We start from the raw sequence: 19,096 nt of genomic DNA, 5'->3' as shown, positions 1-19,096 counted from the left end.
AGGCTACAGCCAGGGCTGTGAAGGAGCCGAGGTCATAGAGTGGCTGCCCTGGCGTAGGGAGGGAGGACACGGCTCCCCGCCGTTTCAGAAGCTCAGCGTCCCTGCATGTGTGCAGTCCTGTCTGCCTAGACATGTATGCAGGCCCTGGGGCTGCTGCCAGAAGAATGGACTGGGATACGCTAGTTTTGTAAAATGTGACCCTTTTTGTTTGCTTTTCATTTTTAATTTTTATTTATTTATTTATTTTTGAGACTGAGTGTTACTCTATCACCTAGGCTGGAGTGCAATGGTGAGATCTCGGCTTACTGCAGCCTCCCCCTCTAGGGTTCAAGCGATTCTCCTGCCTCAGCCTCCTGAGTTGCTGGGATTACAGGTGTGTGCCACCACACCCAGCTAATTTTGTATTTTTAGTACAGACGGGGTTTCTCCATGTTGGTCAGGCTGGTCTCGAACTCCTGGCCTCAAGAAGCAATCCACCTGCCTCAGCCTCCCAAAGCCTTGCTTTTTTTTTGTTTTGTTTTGTTTTGAGACAGAGTTTCGCTCTTGTTGCGCAGACTGGAGTGCAACGGCACGGTCTCAGCCTGCTGCATCCTCCACCTCCCGGGTTCAAGTGATTCTTCTACCTCTGCCTCCCAGAGTAGGTGGGATTACAGGCATGTGCCACCACGCCCAGCTAATTTTGCATTTTTAGTAGAGATGGGGTTTCTCCATGTTGGTCAGGCTGGCCTCAAACTCCTGACCTCAGGTGGTCTGCCCTCCTCGGCCTCCCAAAGTTTTGGGATTACAAACCTGAGCCACTGTGCCCGGCCACCTTGTTTGCTTTTTAAAGATAATCATGTCACTAAAAGAGTTGCGACTGGGGCCGGGCACAGTGGCTCACGCCTGTAATCCCAGCACTTTGGGAGGCCGAGGCGGGTGGATCACGAGGTGTGGTGATTGAGACCATCCTGGCTAACATGGTGAAACCCTGTGTCTACTAAAAATGCGAAAAATTAGCCGGGCGTGGTGGCGGGCGCCTGTAGTCCCAGCTACTCAGGAGGCTGAGGCAGGAGAATGGTGTGAACCTGGGAGGCAGAGCTTGCAGTGAGCCGAGATTGTGCCACTGCACTCCAGCCTGGGCGACAGAGCGAGACTCCGTCTAAAAAAAAAAAAAAAAAAAAAAAGAGTTCTGACTGAAGGTTGGAACTTAGCCCTCCCCCTCCGGAAATGAAGACTGTGAATAACGCGGATGGCAGCTCGTCACTTGCAGCAGGTGCTGCTCGTGTAGCTGCGGCTGCACACCAGGCCTCTCCTTTAACTGTGTTATAACCTTTCTGTTGACATGGGATCCCCTTGAAATTTTTTCTTTTGGAGACAGGGTCTTGCTCTGTCACCCAGGCTGACGTCCAGTGGTGCAATTTCAGCTCTCTGCAACCTCCTCCTCCCAGGTTCAAGCCATCCTCCTGCCTCAGCCTCCCGACTAGCTGGGATTACAGATGCACACCGCCACACCTGGCTAATTTTTGTATTTTTAGTAGCGATGAGGTTTCACCATGTTGGCCGGGCTGGTCTCGAACTCCTGATCTCAGGTGATTCAACCACCTCAGCCTCCCAAAGTGCTGGAATTACAGCGTGAGCCACCACTCCTGGCCCCCTTGAAATTTAATTAAACCAAGTTTAGGAAGAATGAAGTTGTGAGGTGCTACTTCAAACATCAGGTAAATTCCTGGACTCATTACCCCAAGAAAATAGTCCAGGCTTGGTGGCTCACGCCTATAATCCCCAGCACTTTGGGAGGCTGAGGCGAGTGGATTACCTGAGGTCAGGAGTTCAAGACCAGCCTAGCCAACATGGCAAAACCCCATCTCTACTAAAAATACAAAAATTAGCTAGGTGTGGTGGTGCGTGCCTGTAGTCCCAGCTATTCAGGAGGCTGAGGCAGGAGAATCACTTGAACTCAGGAGGTGGAGGTGGCAGTGAGCCAAGATCATGCCACTGCACTCTAGCCTGGGTGATAGAGTGGGACTCTGTCCCAAAAAAAAAACCCCAAAAAACAAAAAACTAGGTTTTAATCTGGTACCATTTCCCTTCGGCTCAAATAACTTTGACGTTTCTTGTCTATTAGGTCTTTGTGATGGGTTCTTCTAGCTTCTTTTTATCTGAAAATGTCTTCATTTCACCTTTATTTCTATAGAATGTTTTTGCCAGGAATAGAATAATTTTTTTATCTTATTAAATAAATCATATTGTATATAGGCCGGGTGCAGTGGCTCACGCCTTTGGGAGGCTGAGGTGGGCGGATCACCGGAGGTTGGGAGTTCAAGACCAGCCTGACCAACATGGGGAAACCCTGTCTCTACTAAAAATACAAAATTAGCTGGGCGGGGTAGCGCATGCCTATAATCCCAGCTACTGGGGAAGGCTGAGGCAGGAGAATCACTTGAACCTGGGAGGCGGAGGTTGTGGTGAACTGAGATTGCACTATTGCACTCGAGCCTGGGCAACGAGCAAAACTCCATCTCATAAAAAAAAATTATATTGTGTATATTTGACCAGGCACAGTGGCTCACACCTATAATCCCAGCACTCTGGGAGGCCAAGGCAGGCAGATCACTTGAACCCAGGAATTTGAGACGAGCCTGGCCAAGATGGTGAAACCCTGTCTCTACTAAAAATACAAAATTAGCCGGGAGTGATGGCACACGCCTGTAGTCCCAGCTACTCAGGAGGCTGCGGCAGGAGAATCGCTTGAGCCTGGAAGGTGGAGGTTGCAGTGAGCCGAGATTGCACCACTGCATTCCAGCCTGGGCAACAGAGTGAGACTGTGTCTCAAAAAAGAAAAAGAATAAGTCACATTTTGGTGAGGAGCAGTGGCTTGCACCTATAATCCCAGCACTTTGGGAGGCTGAGGCAGGAGGATCACTTGAGACCAGCCTGGGCAACAAACCCAGACCGTGTCTCTATAGAAAATTTTAAAGTTAGGTGGGCATGGTGGCACATTCCTGTAGTCTTAGCTGCTTGGGATGCTGAGAAGGGAGGCTGTCTTGAGTCCAGGATTTCAAGGCTGTAGTGAGCCGAGATCGCACCATTGCACTCCAGCCTGGGCAACAGAGAAAAACCTTGTTTCTGAAAAAAAAAATTAAGCTGGATGGGGTGGCTCACACCTGTAATCCCAGCACTTTGGGAGGCTGTGGCACGCGGATTGCTTGAGTCTAGGAGTTTGAGACCAACAAGATCCTGACTCTATAAAAATTTTTAAAAATAGCTGGGCGTGGCATTGCACACCTGTAGTCCCAGCTACTCAGGAAGCTGAGGTGGGAGGATCACCTGAGCCCAGGAGGTCAAGGTTGCAGCGAGCCGAAATGTGGCCGCTGCACTCCAGCCCGGGCAATGAAGTCAGGCGGGGAAAAGAAAGAATGAGTTAACATTTTCTCAGCTTTATGTGTTGAGTAATTTTGGATTCTATCCTGAAATGGTAAGAATGAAAAGAAAGTCTGCCAAGTCCTTGGCCGGGCGCGGTGGCTCACGCTTGTAATCCCAGCACTTTGGGAGGCCGAGGCGGGCGGATCACGAGGTCAGGAGATCGAGACCACGGTGAAACCCCGTCTCTACTAAAAATACAAAAAAATTAGCCGGGCGTGGTGGCGGGCGCCTGTAGTCCCAGCTACTCGGAGAGGCTGAGACGGGAGAATGGCGTGAACCCGGGAGGCGGAGCTTGCAGTGAGCCGAGACTGCGCCACTGCACTCCAGCCTGGGCGACAGAGCGAGACTCCGTCTCAAAAAAAAAAAAAAAGAAAGTCTGCCAAGTCCATCCCTTCCTCCACTCTCACTGCCTCCAAGTCATTCCGCACTCTTCAGCCAGAACGACCTGGCCACTTTTAAAAATGGAGTTTTTTTGCCTTAGTAATTGAGTGGTGTAAGAGTTCTTTATTCCACTTGTGAACTGTTTTTTATATGTACGTAATGTAAGTATTTTCTCCCCTTCTGTGCCTTTCAGTATGAATCTGTCTGAAATCGATTCTGCTGTTGTGTGTGTCTTTTCCTCAGTACCAGATGGTCTTGATTACTGTCGATACATAGTGTATGTCTTGAAATCAATAGGGTAAATTCTCTAACTTCTACTTTTTATTAATGTTGCTGTGGCTAATCTGTCTGCTACATTTCCTTATACATTTAAAAAATCATTTTATCAGTTTCTGCAAAAAAAAATCCTCTCAGATTAGGGTTAGGATTGTGTCAAGTCTACAGATCAGTTTGGGGGGAAGTGACTTCTTTGTATTGAGGCTTCTGATCCATGAACATGAGGAATCTTTTTCTTATCTTTAATATCTTAGCAATATGTGGTTTTCAACGTATAGATTTCATAGGTCTTGTTATTTCTTTTTCTTTTTTTTTTTGAGACGGAGTCTCGCTCTGTCGCCCAGGCTGGAGTGCAGTGGCGCAATCTCGGCTCACTGCAAGCTCCGCCTCCCGGGTTCACGCCATTCTCCTGCCTCAGCCTCTCCGAGTAGCTGGGACTACAGGCGCCCGCCACCACACCCGGCTAATTTTTTGTATTTTTTAGTAGTGACGGGTTTTCACCGTGGTCTCGATCTCCTGACCTTGTGATCCGCCCGCCTCGGCCTCCCAAAGTGCTGGGATTACAAGCGTGAGCCACCGCGCCCGGCCTTTCTTTTTCTTTTTTTGAAACAAGGTCTCACTGTGCCACCCACGCTGCAGTGCAGTGGCATGATCACAGCTCACTGCAGCCTCGAGCTCCTGGGCTCAAGCCATCCTCCTATCTCAACCTCCTGAGTCAGTCACTAGGACCACAGGCATGAGCCACCATGCCTATTTAACTTAAAAACAAAAAAACCAGGAACGGTGGCTCATGCCTGTAATCCCAGCACTTTGGGAGGCCGAACCGGGGGATCAGCTGAGGCCAGGAGTCCGTGACCAGCCTGGGCAACATGGCAAAATCCTGTCTCTAAAAATACAAAAATCAGCTGGGTGCAGTGGTGCGTGCCTGAGGCATGGGATGGGTTGAGCCTGGGAGGCGGAGATTGCAGTGAGTTGATGACTTAGGATTTTTCTTCTCAGTCACTTTGCAAACCGGGGACCCCTGGCCAGTGATGCCCCACCTGGGCCCTGCTTGGCCACGCTGGCGTGCCCCAACTCACCTGTGTTATAGCTTGTGCTGTGTTCGGCGGTTCCCGAGCTCATGTACCGCCCTCAAGATCAAGGATACACTGGACATTGAAGGGTGAGGAGAGCGGAGAAGAACCTTATTGAGCAGTGAAACAGCTTTCAGCGGACCAGGGGATGCAGGGGTTGTTCCCCTACCTGAAGGCAGGAAAGTCCGCCTGTGTGGCTGGGTCTGGGGCCTTTTATGGACTCAGGATGTGGAGTGCTTGCAGAGCTTGCTGATGGGTTTGTGAGTATGCAGAAAAGGTTAAAGTGGGCATGACAGTGTAGAAAACCAATTATAAGAGGCTGGGCGCAGTGGCTCACGCCTGTAATCCCAGCACTTTAGGAGGCCAAGGCAGACGGATCACAAGGTCAGGAGTTTAAGACCATCCTGGTCAATGTGGTGAAACCCCATCGCTACTAAAAATACAAAAATTATCTGGGTGTGGTTCGCGTGCCTGTAGTCCCAGTGACTTGGGAGGCTGAGGCAGAAGAATCGCTTGAACCCAGGAGGCAGAGATTGCAGTGAGCTGAGGTCACACCACTGCACTCCAGCCTGGGCAACAGAGCGAGACTCCACCTCAAAAATAAAAATTAGGAAAGGGTAGATATGTGTAAAATAGGTGAAGGATGGGGATCAATCAGAGGAAAGCGTGGCAAACAGGAAGGCAAGTTCTTCATCTAGTCCGAGGATTTAACTTGTAGCTCAGCTGTCAGGCTTTAAACTGTCTTTGGCTTGGAGGTGGGTTTCACTGGGGACCCCATCTGCCTGTGGCATTCAGCTGCCTCCTGCCAGTATCCCTGAGATCGCGTCACCGCACTCCAGCCTGGGCAACAAAGCGAGACTGTGAGACTGTCTCAAAAAAAAACCCACATTGATGTCATTTCCTAAATATTTGGTTAAAAAAAAAATCTAGGCCTGGAATTTTCTCGGTTTTTTTTTTCTTTTCTTTTCTTTTTTTTTTTTTGAGACAGAGTCTTGCTCTGTTGCCCAGGCTGGAGTGCAGTGGCGCAATCTCTGCTCACTGCAAGCTCTGCCTCCCAGGTTCACGTCATTCTCCTGCCTCACCCTCCCGAGTAGCTGGGACTACAGGTACCCGCCACCACACCCGGCTACTTTTTTTGTATTTTTATTAGAGACAGGGTTTCATTGTGTTAGGATGGTCTCGATCTCCTGACCTCGTGATCTGCCCACCTCGGCCTCCCAAAGTGTTGGGATTACAGGCGTGAGCCACGGCGCCTGGCCCTCTGGGAATTTTTTATTACAAATATAACTTTATTAACAGATGCAGGCCTATTCAGATTTTCTATTTCTTTTTTTTTTTTTTTTTTTTTTTTTTTTTTTGAGGCGGAGTCTCGCTCTGCCGCCCAGGCTGGAGTGCAGTGGCGCGATCTGGGCTCACTGCAAGCTCCGCCTCCCGGGTTCACGCCATTCTCCTGCCTCAACCTCTCCGAGTAGCTGGGACTACAGGCGCCCGCCACCACGCCCGGCTGATTTTTTTATATTTTTAGTAGAGACAGGGTTTCACCGTGGTCTCGATCTCCTGACCTCGTGATTCGCCCGCCTCGGCCTCCCAAAGTGCTGGGATTACAAGCGTGAGCCACCGCGCCCGGCCAGATTTTCTATTTCATGTCAGTCTTGGTAAATTGTAATTTTCAAGGTATTTGTCCATTTCATCTAAGTTTTCTAATTTCTTGGCATGAAGTTGTTCGTATTTTATCCTTTTCATGCCTCTAGGATCTGTAGTGATGTCTTTCCTCATGTTGCTCAAAGAATCAACTCTTTGGCCTTGTTAAAGTTATCTGTTTGTTTTCACTGACTTCTGTTGCTTATGATTTCCTTCCTTCCATTTATGTTGGGTTTATCCTGCTACGTCGTAGCTTCCTGAGGCGGAGACTTAGGCCTTGATTAACGTGTTTTACTAGTCAGCATTCTGCAGAAGAACATTGCCTTTATCTGTGTCTCTTTCTAAAGGAGATTTGTTATGAGGGATCGGCCCACGTAATTATGGAGAGAGAATCTCATGCTCTGCCATTTGCTGAGGATTGAGGAAAGCAGTGGAATAATACAGTCCAAGGACAGGAGGAGACCCATGGCCCAGCTCAGGCTGGCAGACGAGAAGGAAAACCCAGGTCAACTCCTCCTCCCACCCCTTTCTATTCAGGACCCCCATGGACGGGGACGACGCCCACCTGCACGGGGCAGTGCCGTTGGCTTCATTGAGCCCCCAGCTCAGGTGCTGCTATTACCCAGAAACACCCTTCCAGAGACACCCTGAAGTCATGTTTAATCTGGGTACCCCACGATGCAGCGAAGGAGACATGACATTAACCGTCACGTACACTGTATTTATTATTCAATTCAAAACACCTTCTAATTTCCCCTGTAATTTCTTCTTTGAGCTACATGTTAGCTCGAGGTGTGTTGTTGAATATCAAGAGTACTTGAGGTTTTATGATGTATCTTCCTCCTGGGTTTCCAGTTTGTAGCTAAGTCAGGGATTGTACTGTGTATGACCTCATTCCATTTACATTTATTGAAACCAGTTTGAAGCCCTAACATGTGGCTTGTCTTAGTATACAGCATTCAGTTAAAAACAATGTGTGTTCTCTAGATGTTGGGTGTTCTGTGACTGTCATGTCATGGTGGTTGATTAGTTAGAAACAATATGTATTCGCCAGGCACTGTGGCTCACGCCTGTAACCCCAGCACTGTGGGAGGCCGAGGCAGGTGGATCACCTGAGGTTGGGAGTTCAACCTGAGGTCGGGGGTTCAAGACCAGCCTGGCCAACATGGAGAAACCCCATCTCTACTAAAAATACCAAAATTAGCTGGGCGTGGTGGCGCGTGCCTATAATCCCAGCTGCTTGTGAGGCTGAGGCAGGAGAATCGCTTGAACCTGGGAGGCAGAGGTTGTGGTGAGCCGAGATCGCGCCATTGCACTCCAGCCTGGGCAACAAGAGCAAAACTGTCTCAAAAAAAAAAAAAAAGAAAAAAGAAAGAAACTGTGTGTTCTCTAGATGTTGGGTGTTCTGTGAAGATCAGGTCATGGTGGTTGATAGTGTTGTTCAGAACATCGATGTTTTTCCTGATTTTTGGTCTGTTCTGTCGATTTCTGAGAAAGTATTAAAATTAGAGTTGGGTCGGCCGGGCGCGGTGGCTCAAGCCTGTAATCCCAGCACTTTGGGAGGCCGAGGCGGGCGGATCACGAGGTCAGGAGATCGAGACCATCCTGGCTAACACGGTGAAACCCCGTCTCTACTAAAAATACAAAAAATTAGCCGGGCGTGTTGGCGGGCGCCTGTAGTCCCAGCTACTCGGGAGGCTGAGGCAGGAGAATGGCGTGAACCCGGAAGCCGGAGCTTGCAGTGAGCCGAGATCGCGCCACTGCACTCCAGCCTGGGCAACAGAGCGAGACTCTGTCTCAAAAAAAAAAAAAAAAAAAAAAAAGAGTTGGGTCTTGCATTTTTATCCATTCTGGCAGTCCCTTCCTTTAGCTGGAGTTTTTTGTCCACTAACATTGAATTTAATTGTTGATATGTTTGGATTTAGATCTTCCAACTAATTTTCTATTTGTTTCCTGTGTTGAGTTTTTCATTTTTCTTTTAACTTTTTAGCTTATACCTCTTTGCATTTTTTTATGCAGAGGTTGCTGTAAGGATTACAATATGCATGGTTATTTTAATTAATTAATTTATTTATATATTTGTTTTTAAGGAACAGGATCTCTGTTTCCTGGGCTGGAGTGCAGTGGTGTGATCATAGCTCACTGCAGCCTCAAACTCCTGGGCCCAAGTGGTCCTCCCGCCTCAGCCTCCCAAAATGCTGGGACTACAGGTGTGAGCGCCTGTGCCGGCCCACAGTATACAGCTCCAATTCTTCAGGATCTCTTGGGGTGGCCATATTGCGGCACTTCGCATGCAGTGTAGAAACCGTGTCCCCACTGGGGACTGCTGTCTCACACTTCTCCATGCCATGGCGTCTGTCTGTGCACGTGGCAAACTCCACAAGGCAGCGTTGGATTCTTTTGCTTTGAACGGTCTTATGGAATAAAGTCCATCAGCTCTGCCCTTGGTACTTTCATCTATACTTTGTGATACTTTCTTTTTATTTTTTCTTCTAGAATAGCCTAACATGGCAGACCAGAGACAGCGCTCACTGTCTACCTCTGGGGAGTCATTGTACCACGTCCTTGGGCTGGACAAGAACGCGACCTCAGATGACATTAAAAAGTCCTATCGGTAAGTGGACAAGTGTGGCCTCCACATCTCCCCAGGAAGACACACATGCCCCGTGTGGTTTAGTCTGCATTTTACCAAGAACCATTGCACGTAGTTTATCCTGGCCGACTCAGCGCTGAACCGGTCACAGCTCCATAACACCTTTGTATGTGTAATGTGCTCCTTATAGCTTAAAATTATTGTATTCATGTTCTTTTGTCAACAAAAAATAGCACTTAGGAGAAACTTACACACTGTCCACAGTTCCATAGGGAATCAGGGTCTGAACCTGTTAGAGGCCTCACAGGAGCCGCAGAGCGTTGGCATGGTCCTGTGGTCTCCTTGTTTTAGCACAGTGATGACAGAGACCCCTCACTTTGTTGTGGCCTTCTGATTGAACTTGAAGAACTGCACTCTTAGGTACAGTTTCATTGAGTAACCTGTAAGAGACACCATCACTAATCCAGACATGCAGATAGTCCTCCTCTTGTGTGCTAGCGTCGTATAGTTCATAAAACACATCTTAAAATGCCATCATCACGCCCCGCCATGCTTACCATTCACTTGGCACATGTGCAGTTAGCGGCCGGGACACCAGGGCTGGCCTTGGCGCTGCTGAACTTAGATGTGCCCTGGCGCTCACAGCCCTGGGGGCTCCCTCTGAGGCTGGGTCAGGGTGAGGAGGGTTACCTGAAGCAACCTCGGAGCTTGCTTTTGTCCCTGGCCCCTGCAACCCTGGAGAGTGGGACAGTGAGGTGGCCTGGGCGGACCTGCCTTCCACTGCACTCGGCAGTGCGTGCGGGTGGGACGGACGCGGCGGCGGGTGCGGGTGGAACAAAGTCCGGGGTAGAGCCAGGACATGGTTTTGGTTTGCAGGAAACTTGCCTTGAAATATCACCCCGACAAGAACCCTGACAACCCGGAGGCCGCAGACAAGTTTAAGGAGATCAACAACGCGCACGCCATCCTGACGGACGCCACAAAAAGGAACATCTACGACAAGTACGGCTCGCTGGGGCTCTACGTGGCCGAGCAGTTTGGGGAAGAGAACGTGAACACCTACTTCGTGCTGTCCAGCTGGTGGGCCAAGGTGAGGGCGAGCCGCCTGCCGTGCGGGCACCTGAGTCACTCCACGCCTGCAGGGTTCCCAGCATTGCAGAGCCTGTGTGCTGATGCCAGCAACTCTACACTTCTGAGAAAAGGCTTCTGGGCATATGGAGCCTTTCTCCTCACCTGTGTGATGGGCGAAGCTCCGTCACTGGCTTGGTGTCCTGCCTGGAACAAGCCACAGCGTCCAGATTGTCCCAGGGAGGAGCTGTGCAGAGCCGCCAGGTTTCCTTTTGTAAATGGCTCCCAGTCCTTCACGAGACAGGAGGAAATGAGCCTTGATGTTACATCCACATTTCTTCGTTTCCTCGTTTTGTTCCAAATGTCATATATGAGGCCAGAGGGTTGGAATCACCGCGTGGCCTTTGTTTGTGAGAAGCCTGTATTTGGCTTTGACTAGTCGGCCTTCTCACTAGAATCCTTATAAAGTACTTTTTATTTAGTTAACGTTACACAGTGTCTCGCTCTGTTGCCCAGACTGGAGTGCTGGGTGAGATCCTTGCTTGCTTGAACTTTGAACTCCTGGGTTCAAGTGATCCTTGCACTTCAGCTCCAGAACTGCAGGAATTGAGGCGTGAACCACTGTGCCTGGCCTGGAGGCTGCCTTTTTTTTTTCTGAGACGGAGTCTCGCTCTGTCGCCCAGGCTGGAGTGCAGTGGCCCGATCTCGGTTCACTGCAAGCTCCGCCTCCCGGGTTCACACCATTCTGCTGCCTCAGCCTCCCGAGTAGCTGGGACTACAGGTGCCGGCCCCCACACCCGGCTAATTTTTTGTATTTTTAGTAGAGACGGGGTTTCACCGTGTTAGCCAGGATGGTCTCAATCTCCTGACCTCGTGATCAGCCCGCCTCGGCCTCCCGGGGTGCTGGGATGACAGGCGTGAGCCACTGCACCCCGCTTGCAGGCTGCTTTTCTTTAAGCCGCGGGTTTCTGTCTCTCCCCCTCCCTCCTTCAGTTCTCTCCTTCTGCTTCCTGTCTGGAAGGCAGTGTCCCCACCTGGAACGCACCCCCCATCCCCTGCCTTCTGCCGAGGGCATTTGGGAGCCCGAGGCCTGCCCCTCCCTCTCCAGGGGCCTCGGAGGCCGTGCAACGCCACCTTCTTCTCCCCTCAGGCCCTGTTTGTCTTCTGCGGCCTCCTCACGTGCTGCTACTGCTGCTGCTGTCTGTGCTGCTGCTTCAACTGCTGCTGCGGGAAGTGTAAGCCCAAGGCACCCGAGGGCGAGGAGACGGAGTTCTACGTGTCCCCTGAGGATCTGGAGGCACAGCTGCAGTCTGATGAGAGGGGTGAGTACCCGCCCCAGGGCCCGTGTGTGTGTGTGTAGGGCAGAGCCAGAACGGGCCCTGAATGGTGCCAACCTGTCTTGTCAAACAGGAGGGCACTGACACTGTGCCGCGAGTGTTTGTGGTGGCAGCTGGGACTGTTGAGGTGTGAACGTGGACCGTGAGGTAAAGCAGGCGCATAGAGCTGTCCCCACCGTGACCTGCGGTAGCCGTAGATCCCAGGGACTGCGAGGCGGGGCAGGGCGGCAGGCAGTTGGGGCGGGGCTGAGGGCCGAGGGCTGGCGGTGACCCAAGGCGATGGAGGAAAGCCGTGCGGGGTGGAGGTCAGCGAGTAGCCTCTCCCCATGGAGAGTGTGTCCAGGTGCCCGAGAGTCGCTCCACAGGACCAGCGTTGGTGGGCGCGCGCCAGGCTGTGGCCCTCGTGCAGTGCCCTGTGTGCTTGCTTTTCAGAGGCCACAGACACGCCGATCGTCATACAGCCGGCATCCGCCACCGAGACCACCCAGCTCACAGCTGACTCCCACCCCAGCTACCACACCGACGGGTTCAACTAAATCCAGGAGGAGCTGTGGTCAGAGGAGGAGCCAGCGCCTGGCCACGCCAACCTTAGAATCATGAACTGTAGTCACAGAGATGGGAAGGCAGCCTCCTGCCTGCCCTGGCCTTGCTGGGGCCCCTCCTGCCTCCACGCCCACCCAGCGTCGACCCTTGACCCACGAAGTGCGTAGCATGCAGTATTTAAAGCAGTGTAGCTACGGTCTTCTGTTTTTTTTTTTCCTTTTTTAATAGCATGTACGGGGTTATGTTCCATGTCTGTGTTGTGGACATTCCGCGGCATGACCGCGTTAACCGCACGATGGAGCTGCCTCAGGGCTGTCGGTCAGGTTGGTCCAGTGAGGGGTGACTGCAGTCGGTCAGGTTGGTCCAGGGAGGGGTGACTGCAGTCAGTCAGGTGGGCGAGGAGGAGGGGGCTGCGCCTTTCCTACCTGTGCTCGAGGGGCCGGAGGCAGGTGCTGCCTGGCAGAGCTGTGTTACCGTCTTGGCCTCGGGGTCTGGTCCACACTCTGCTCCCAGCCTAGAGGCTGCAGTAGGACTCTGATCTCACCTGCCAGAAGGGGGCGGGGCCGCGTCATTGGCGTCACCGGCGTCACTGTCATTCCTTGGTGTCTGTGCTGGGCACAGTTGGCTTGGGGGTCTGTGGTTTCCTGGGCCTTGTGGCAGGGTTTCTCCCATGGGAGAATTTGGTGTGGAAAGCGCAGGAGGCCCCTTCCGAGGTTGACACCGTGTCCTCCGCACAGTGTTTCCAGCCTGGTGGTCTTGTCCTGTGGACGCTGCGGTTCTGGTTCTCGGAGGTGTGTCCTTTGCCCGTGTTGGGGTTGTCTGTGTTCCTGCACTTTTCCCGGGCTCTGAGCTGGATTGATGGGGCCAGTCTCCCCCCCTCCCATCTTGGGGTCATTCTCCACATTCCTTCCAGCCCACTTGTCCTTTCCGTAGCCCTTTTTGGACCTTTAGAACCACAGATGGTAGGACCAGCCCAATGAGCCACAGTCAGAGAGTAGATTGTGCATGTGTGAGCGCCCAGCTACTGGGGACGGGGGCTCTCCCAAGACCCCTCCTCCTGTGTTTGCCAGAGCTCTCATCTGCCCCACTCGCCTTTGCCCCGTCATTGATGATTCAGGCAGAGCCAGATTCGTTAGGTCCCTGGAGGAAGGACTGACTGGACCAGAGGGACCCTCTGGCTCTGGAGGGTTGGGTCCCTGGGAGGCTGGCAGCCAGGCCACAGAATCCACACGTGGACCATTGTGGGTCCCTGGGAGGCCGGCAGCCAGACTACGGAAGCCACGTGTGGACCATGGGAAGTCAGTCTCTTGCGTGTCCTAGACCTCGTGGGTGGCGCCCTGGGTAGGGGAGCAGGGGAAATGGGTCTGATGTGCCCGTGCTGGCCGAGGGCTCAGAGCTGCCCCCACTCCGTGGCTCATGGCATGTGCTGGGCCTGCCTTTGGCCCCATGCTGCAGACTCCAGTGGGCCTGGTTTCTGCAGAACGTCCATGGTGGCTGCTGCAGAGTTGCAGAGGTCCCTGCAGAGATAAAGCCGAGGAGGAGGCTGTGTGTGGTGGCTCTGGCTCGGACCAACCAAATGAGCCTCCTGAAGCCCGCTTTCCCTGCCTGCCTGCTGACCCGTGGCCCCAGCTCACTCATTGCCCTCAGTGGCCACCCAAGGCTGTGCAGAGGGGTAGGTTCAAGTTGACCAGGAAGCTGCCAAAAGGGACATGGATGTGAGGATAAATCTGGACGTGCTTAGGAACAGGCTGTTGGTTGAGGGCCCCCAGCTGACCCCTACTGTAGATGCGCGTGTGGACCATGAGCCGGCTGCCAGCTCCAGGTCCTGGGGCGGTTTTGTTTGTCCCACTTTTCTTTGTTTCTTCTCACTAAAATGATCATGAAGACCTTTGACGAGAGGAGAGATATGCACTGTGATATTAAATTAGGAATAATTTGTCAAAATCAGACCTCTCCTAAAAGAATAAGAAATTCGTTGTTTGGCCCGTCCTGAAACGTGAGGCGGCGAGACAGTGGGGGTGCCTCCGTGCCGCCCAGCGCAGCAGCAAGTTCAGCCTGAGATGCCGGCTGTACTCAGCCTTTGCGATTTTTGTAGACGTAGCTTAGGACGTGAGTTATTTTTCCCCAGACTGGCCAAGAGCCAGGTTCTAAGCTTGGACCTAAGGTAGAAAGCTGCCCATCGGGGGCCCTGGCTCAGCCCCACCAGGCCCTCTGTTGGGCCTACACACAGCTCTGTGGCTAGAACACTCCAAGGCCCTTTGGTACCCATCAGAGTGGGCCCCTTGCCAGGTGGCTTTTCAGTTACAGAGTCCAGTGGACCATTTTATAGAACCATGCAGCTCCCTGCAGAAGGTGGGGTAGGGTGGGAAAGAGGAGCAGGTCTGGAGGTTTGTGGAACCCAGTCCCCTGCAGAATTTGTAAAACCTAAATAAATCATGGCCATGGCCATTCTCACGGTAGTGATTGTGATTATAAGACCCCCAGGAAGCCCAGACACTCGGGGCCTGGAGTTCCTCCCCCTGCCTGACCTGGAAGCAGAACCGTTTTCAGCGCCCTGCCCTGTTGATTTTAAGGCCTTGTCTTAATTTAAGGAAAAAGATCCTCCCGGGTTTTATTTCTCTCTTTCTTGAGTGGACCGTTTCCCTATAATTAAAAGAGGCGATGAGTCCTGGGGCAGCTTCTGCGCCTCCCTGTCCACATGCTAACAGATCAGGACGCCCCCAGCACCCCTTCCTGCTGGCGGCAGTGACGGGACCCCGACTCCTCACTCTCGGGCTGCAGACAGTGCTGTGAGCGAGTGTGGCCGTGGGCACAGAATGTCCCTTTGGACGCCACTGCTGGGGGCTGCCAGGGGCCCGCTGGGGTTGCGCTTTGAGGCCTGTCCGGTTCACGAAGGGGTCCAGGCAGCACTGACTGCTTCCGACCTGCAGGAGGCATAGGAGCGGCCCCGCGGGCCCTTTCACGGCAGCTGCTGCTGTGTACATTTGTCTCCACTCAGTGACGTGGGATTTTTTGTCTTCCTTTTGGCTTTATTTTTAAACTGCTTTAGATATTACTGCTCAGTGTTTGTGAACTTTCCTAGTTCTCTGTGTTCAGTGCAGCCAGCACCCAGTGGGGACCTATTAGAAAAAGAAACTGGCATGCAGTTTCCTGTGCCCAGCAGGAAAAGCTTTGTCTTCACGCCGGCTGCTGCCGTCCAGAAGAGGCCCTGGAGCCTCAGGCCGTCGAGGCTGCTCTCAGGTGTTCTGTTCCGGGCGAGCCTTGTGCTGCAAGGGCACCAGCATGCTGGCTGCCACTGGAGGGTCCGGGTGCTGCAGGCGGAGTTCAGCACTTGTCCACCCTCCCTTAGCTCTGGCTCAGTGCATCCTACTGTGGGGACGTCTCGTGAGGGGACACGAAGTGACTGATCTCACCCTTTCCCAGTATTCGGAGCTGTGAACCCCTGTGGTGCAGGACTGGCCTGTGTCTGTTATTCTGGTTGTAAATCATTCTCCTGTGGAATTGGCAAAAGCTACATTTTTACTGTCCTTACCAGCAATGGTTCGCGTCGTCACATGCTGTGAGTGTGGGCTGTGGTGTGTCCGTGTGTGTACATATGTGTATATGTATATATCACGCAGCAGGCGTGTCATTCATGCTGCTGTCCCGTGGTGAAGTGACAAGTACAATTAAAGGTGGCTCTGAAACGGCCTCTGGTTTCTTGGGAGTCGGGCAGGGACCTGCAGGAGGCTTTCCCGGCAGGTGCACAGAAGAAGCGCTGAGCCCACTGTGTGCAGAGGGTGTGTGCCCAGGGCACTGCCACGGCCCCCACCGGCGTTGGCCTCTGCTCTGCAGGGTCGGGTGCCCATCCTGGGGGCCCTGTGTCACGCTCACCTGACCCAGGTGTGTGTCCCGGTGTGAAATCAAGGAGGTGACTGGAAGCCCTTCCCTCCCTTGAAACATGAAAGCTGATTTTCCGAGCATCAGATACGGTCAGTGGCAAAGCTGCATCTGAAGGGCGGCCTGGGAAGGGGCCCTGTGCTGGCCCCGGGTCCGCCCCAGAGGAGTCTACACAGCACCACCTCCAGAAGGGGCTGGGCCCGGGGTCCTGCAGGCAGCACCTTTTGGTAGTTTGTTTCCCTGGAAAATGGGGAAAATGTTTCAAGCCAGGTAAGGGGGGAAGTTAACACTGAAATATGTATTGTTTTTAAAAATCAAGTGCACACGCATGGAAGCTGCTTGTCCATGCACTGGTTTTGTCACTGGCGTCCTGGAATCCGACCGTGTTGGGGTGCAGGCGCTGTCAGACTCCGGCTGATCCTGGCTCAAGCACACACATCTGAGGGCCAGGCTGGTTCCGCATGGTGATCTCCGTCTTGTATGTCTGAATGTTGACCTACAATAAAGATTACTGTTGTAAAATAAATGTTTTCACTGCAGACCCCACGTATGTCTTATTCACTGGTCCCGCAGATCCCTGGTTTTGGAGAGCAGCAGCTGATCTTAGCCCCCCGCACCCCTTGTGGCTGGAACCTTACTTCCCTCCTGCCTGGTCCAAATGTGGATAAATGCCCCTTCCTCTCGATTCTGTTTTCACCTCCATTTTCTAAATATCAAGACTGGAGCAAAGAGGCCGAGCGTGGTGGCTCATACCTATAATCCTAGCACTTTGGGAGGCCAATATGAGAGGATTGCTTGAGCCCAGGAGTTCAAGACCAACCTGGGCAACAGTGAGATCGTGTCTCTACAAAAAAGAGTTTACAATTATCTGGGCGTAGCCATGCCTGAGGTCCCAGCTCCTCAGGAGGGAGAGCACTTGAACACGGGAAGTCCACGCTACGGTGAGCTGTGGTCGTACCACCAAACTCCAGCCTGGGTGACAGAGGGAGACCCTGTCAACAAACTAACAAAAACTCCGAATAATGTAACAAACATCTTGAAATCCTCTATTCTGACCTAAGAAAAATGAAGGAAGGGCCGGGCATGGTGGCTCACGCTTGTAATCCCCAGCACTTTGGGAGGCTGAGGCGGGTGGATCACGAGGTCAGGAGATACGAGACCATCCTGGCCAACGTGGTGAAACCCCCTCTCTACTGAAAATACGAAGAAAATTAGCCGAGCGTGGTGGTGCACGCCTGTAGTCCCAGCTACTCGGGAGGCTTAGGCAGGAGAATCGCTAGAACCCAGGAGGCGGAGGTTGCAGTGCGCTGAAATCGTGCCACTGCTCTCCAGCCTGGGAGAGCAAGACTGTCTCAAAAAAAAAAAAAAAAAAAAAATTTGAGTCAGATTTTCCATTTTAAAAAAATGACAGCATCCAAGACCGTTCTGCGCCTCTCCCCATTTCCATCCTCTGCTTCCATAGCCTTAAACTCTGTCTACCACTGTCGGGTCCAGTAAAACGTACTATTGGTTTATACCGTTTTACATAAATTGTACTACACCATAGTATTGAGTACACCACCTGCCTCATGAGTTTGTTTTTTTTGTTTGTTTTCTGAGACAGTTTTGCTCTGTCGCCCAGGCTGGAGTGCAGTGGTGCAACTTTGGCTCACTGCAAGCTCCGCCTCCTGGGTTCACGCCATTTTCCTGCCTCAACCTCCCGAATAGCTGGGACTACAGGCGCCCACCACCATGCCCGGCTAATTTTTTGTGTTTTTAGTGGAGATGGGGTTTCACTATGTTAGCCAGGATGGTCTCGGATCTCCTGACCTTGTGATCTGCTCGCCTCTGCCTCCCAAAGTGCTGGGATTACAGGCGTGAGCCACCGTGCCCGGCCTGTTTTTGTTTGAGACGGAGTCTCTAGCCCAGGCTGGAGTGCAGTAGCACAATCTCGGCTCACTACAACCTTCATCTCCTGGGTTGAAGCGATTCTTGTGTGTCAGCCTCCTGAGTAGCTGGGATTACAGGCATGTGCCACCACGCCTGGCTAATTATTTGTATTTGGTAGACGGGGTTTCACCATGTTGGCCAGCCTGATCTTGAACTCCGGACCTCAGGTAATCTGCCTGCCTCGGCCTCCCAGGGTGCTGGGATTACAGGCGTGAGCCACTGCACCAGGCCTAAGTTTTTCATTCGATACAGTAGTAGTTAAAAAATCAAGCCGTGTGGTTATATTAGGTCTGGTTCATATAGAACAGTCACAAATTAATCACAATCGGTCCTGGGCAAACTGACCACAGGTTTGTAGTTTCTTACTGTGGAAACAAAGCTGCCTGAATGTCGCTGCTGAGTTGTCTCTGGGGTGGGATGCTGGGAGCGGGATCTGGAAGCCTTCCCTTGACTGGTGGCCCCACGCTGCCCTGCAAAGAGGCACCCCGTCTTCTCGCCCCTTCTAGCCTTAGCGTTGTCAGACGTTTTTTCTGGTTTGGTCTTTGAATTTTCTTAATTAAGTAGAATCCATGTTTATTACATTCAGTTTTTTTTTTTTCTTTTGAGACGGAGTCGCCCTGTGGTCCAGATTGGTGTGCAATGGCGCGATCTCCGTTCACTGCAACCTCTGCCTCCTGCGTTCAAGCGATTCTTGCACCTCAGCCTCCCGAGTAGCTGGGACTAAAGGCGCGCGCCACCACGCCCAGCTAATTTTTTGTGTTTTTAGTAGAGACGGGGGTTTCACCATGTTGGCCAGGCTGGTCTCGAACCTGCGTAGGCCTCCCAAAGTGCTGGGATTACAGGTGTGAGGCAGCGCGCCGGGCCTATGTTAAGTATTTTATATATGGGATTCTTACAGAGAAATGTTAAGTAACAGCGAGCCGAACACTGGACACTGGGTGGCGGGCAGCGAGAACCCTGCCAGTGAGGGTTGG

At 52.2% G+C, this 19,096-nt stretch overlaps 1 protein-coding gene across 3 annotated transcripts in view; it reads left to right on the top strand.

Moving 5' to 3' along the window:
- The window catches only part of DNAJC5 (DnaJ heat shock protein family (Hsp40) member C5), a 46,981-nt gene extending 30,249 nt beyond the window's left edge, over positions 1 to 16,732 (top strand). The window contains exons 1-5 of one of the 3 annotated variants that reach the window (XM_063634147.1): positions 7,126 to 7,278; positions 9,270 to 9,387; positions 10,243 to 10,456; positions 11,585 to 11,756; positions 12,204 to 16,732. In XM_063634147.1, coding sequence (XP_063490217.1) covers positions 9,281 to 9,387; positions 10,243 to 10,456; positions 11,585 to 11,756; positions 12,204 to 12,307 — 597 coding nt within the window. In that variant the 5' untranslated portion in view covers positions 7,126 to 7,278; positions 9,270 to 9,280 and the 3' untranslated portion in view covers positions 12,308 to 16,732. Of the gene's footprint in view, positions 1 to 7,125; positions 7,279 to 9,269; positions 9,388 to 10,242; positions 10,457 to 11,584; positions 11,757 to 11,844 lie in introns of those variants that run through there. The other 2 variants (XM_055264982.2, XM_063634148.1) reach the window with 2 other exon arrangements.
- The last annotated feature ends 2,364 nt before the right edge of the window (positions 16,733 to 19,096 follow it).

This window comes from Symphalangus syndactylus, chromosome 24 (assembly GCF_028878055.3).
Source record: "Symphalangus syndactylus isolate Jambi chromosome 24, NHGRI_mSymSyn1-v2.1_pri, whole genome shotgun sequence".
In the NCBI taxonomy this organism is placed as follows: domain Eukaryota; kingdom Metazoa; phylum Chordata; class Mammalia; order Primates; family Hylobatidae; genus Symphalangus; species Symphalangus syndactylus.
The sequence above is the reverse complement of the archived record's forward strand: the minus strand, read 5'-3'. Positions and strand labels throughout refer to the sequence as shown.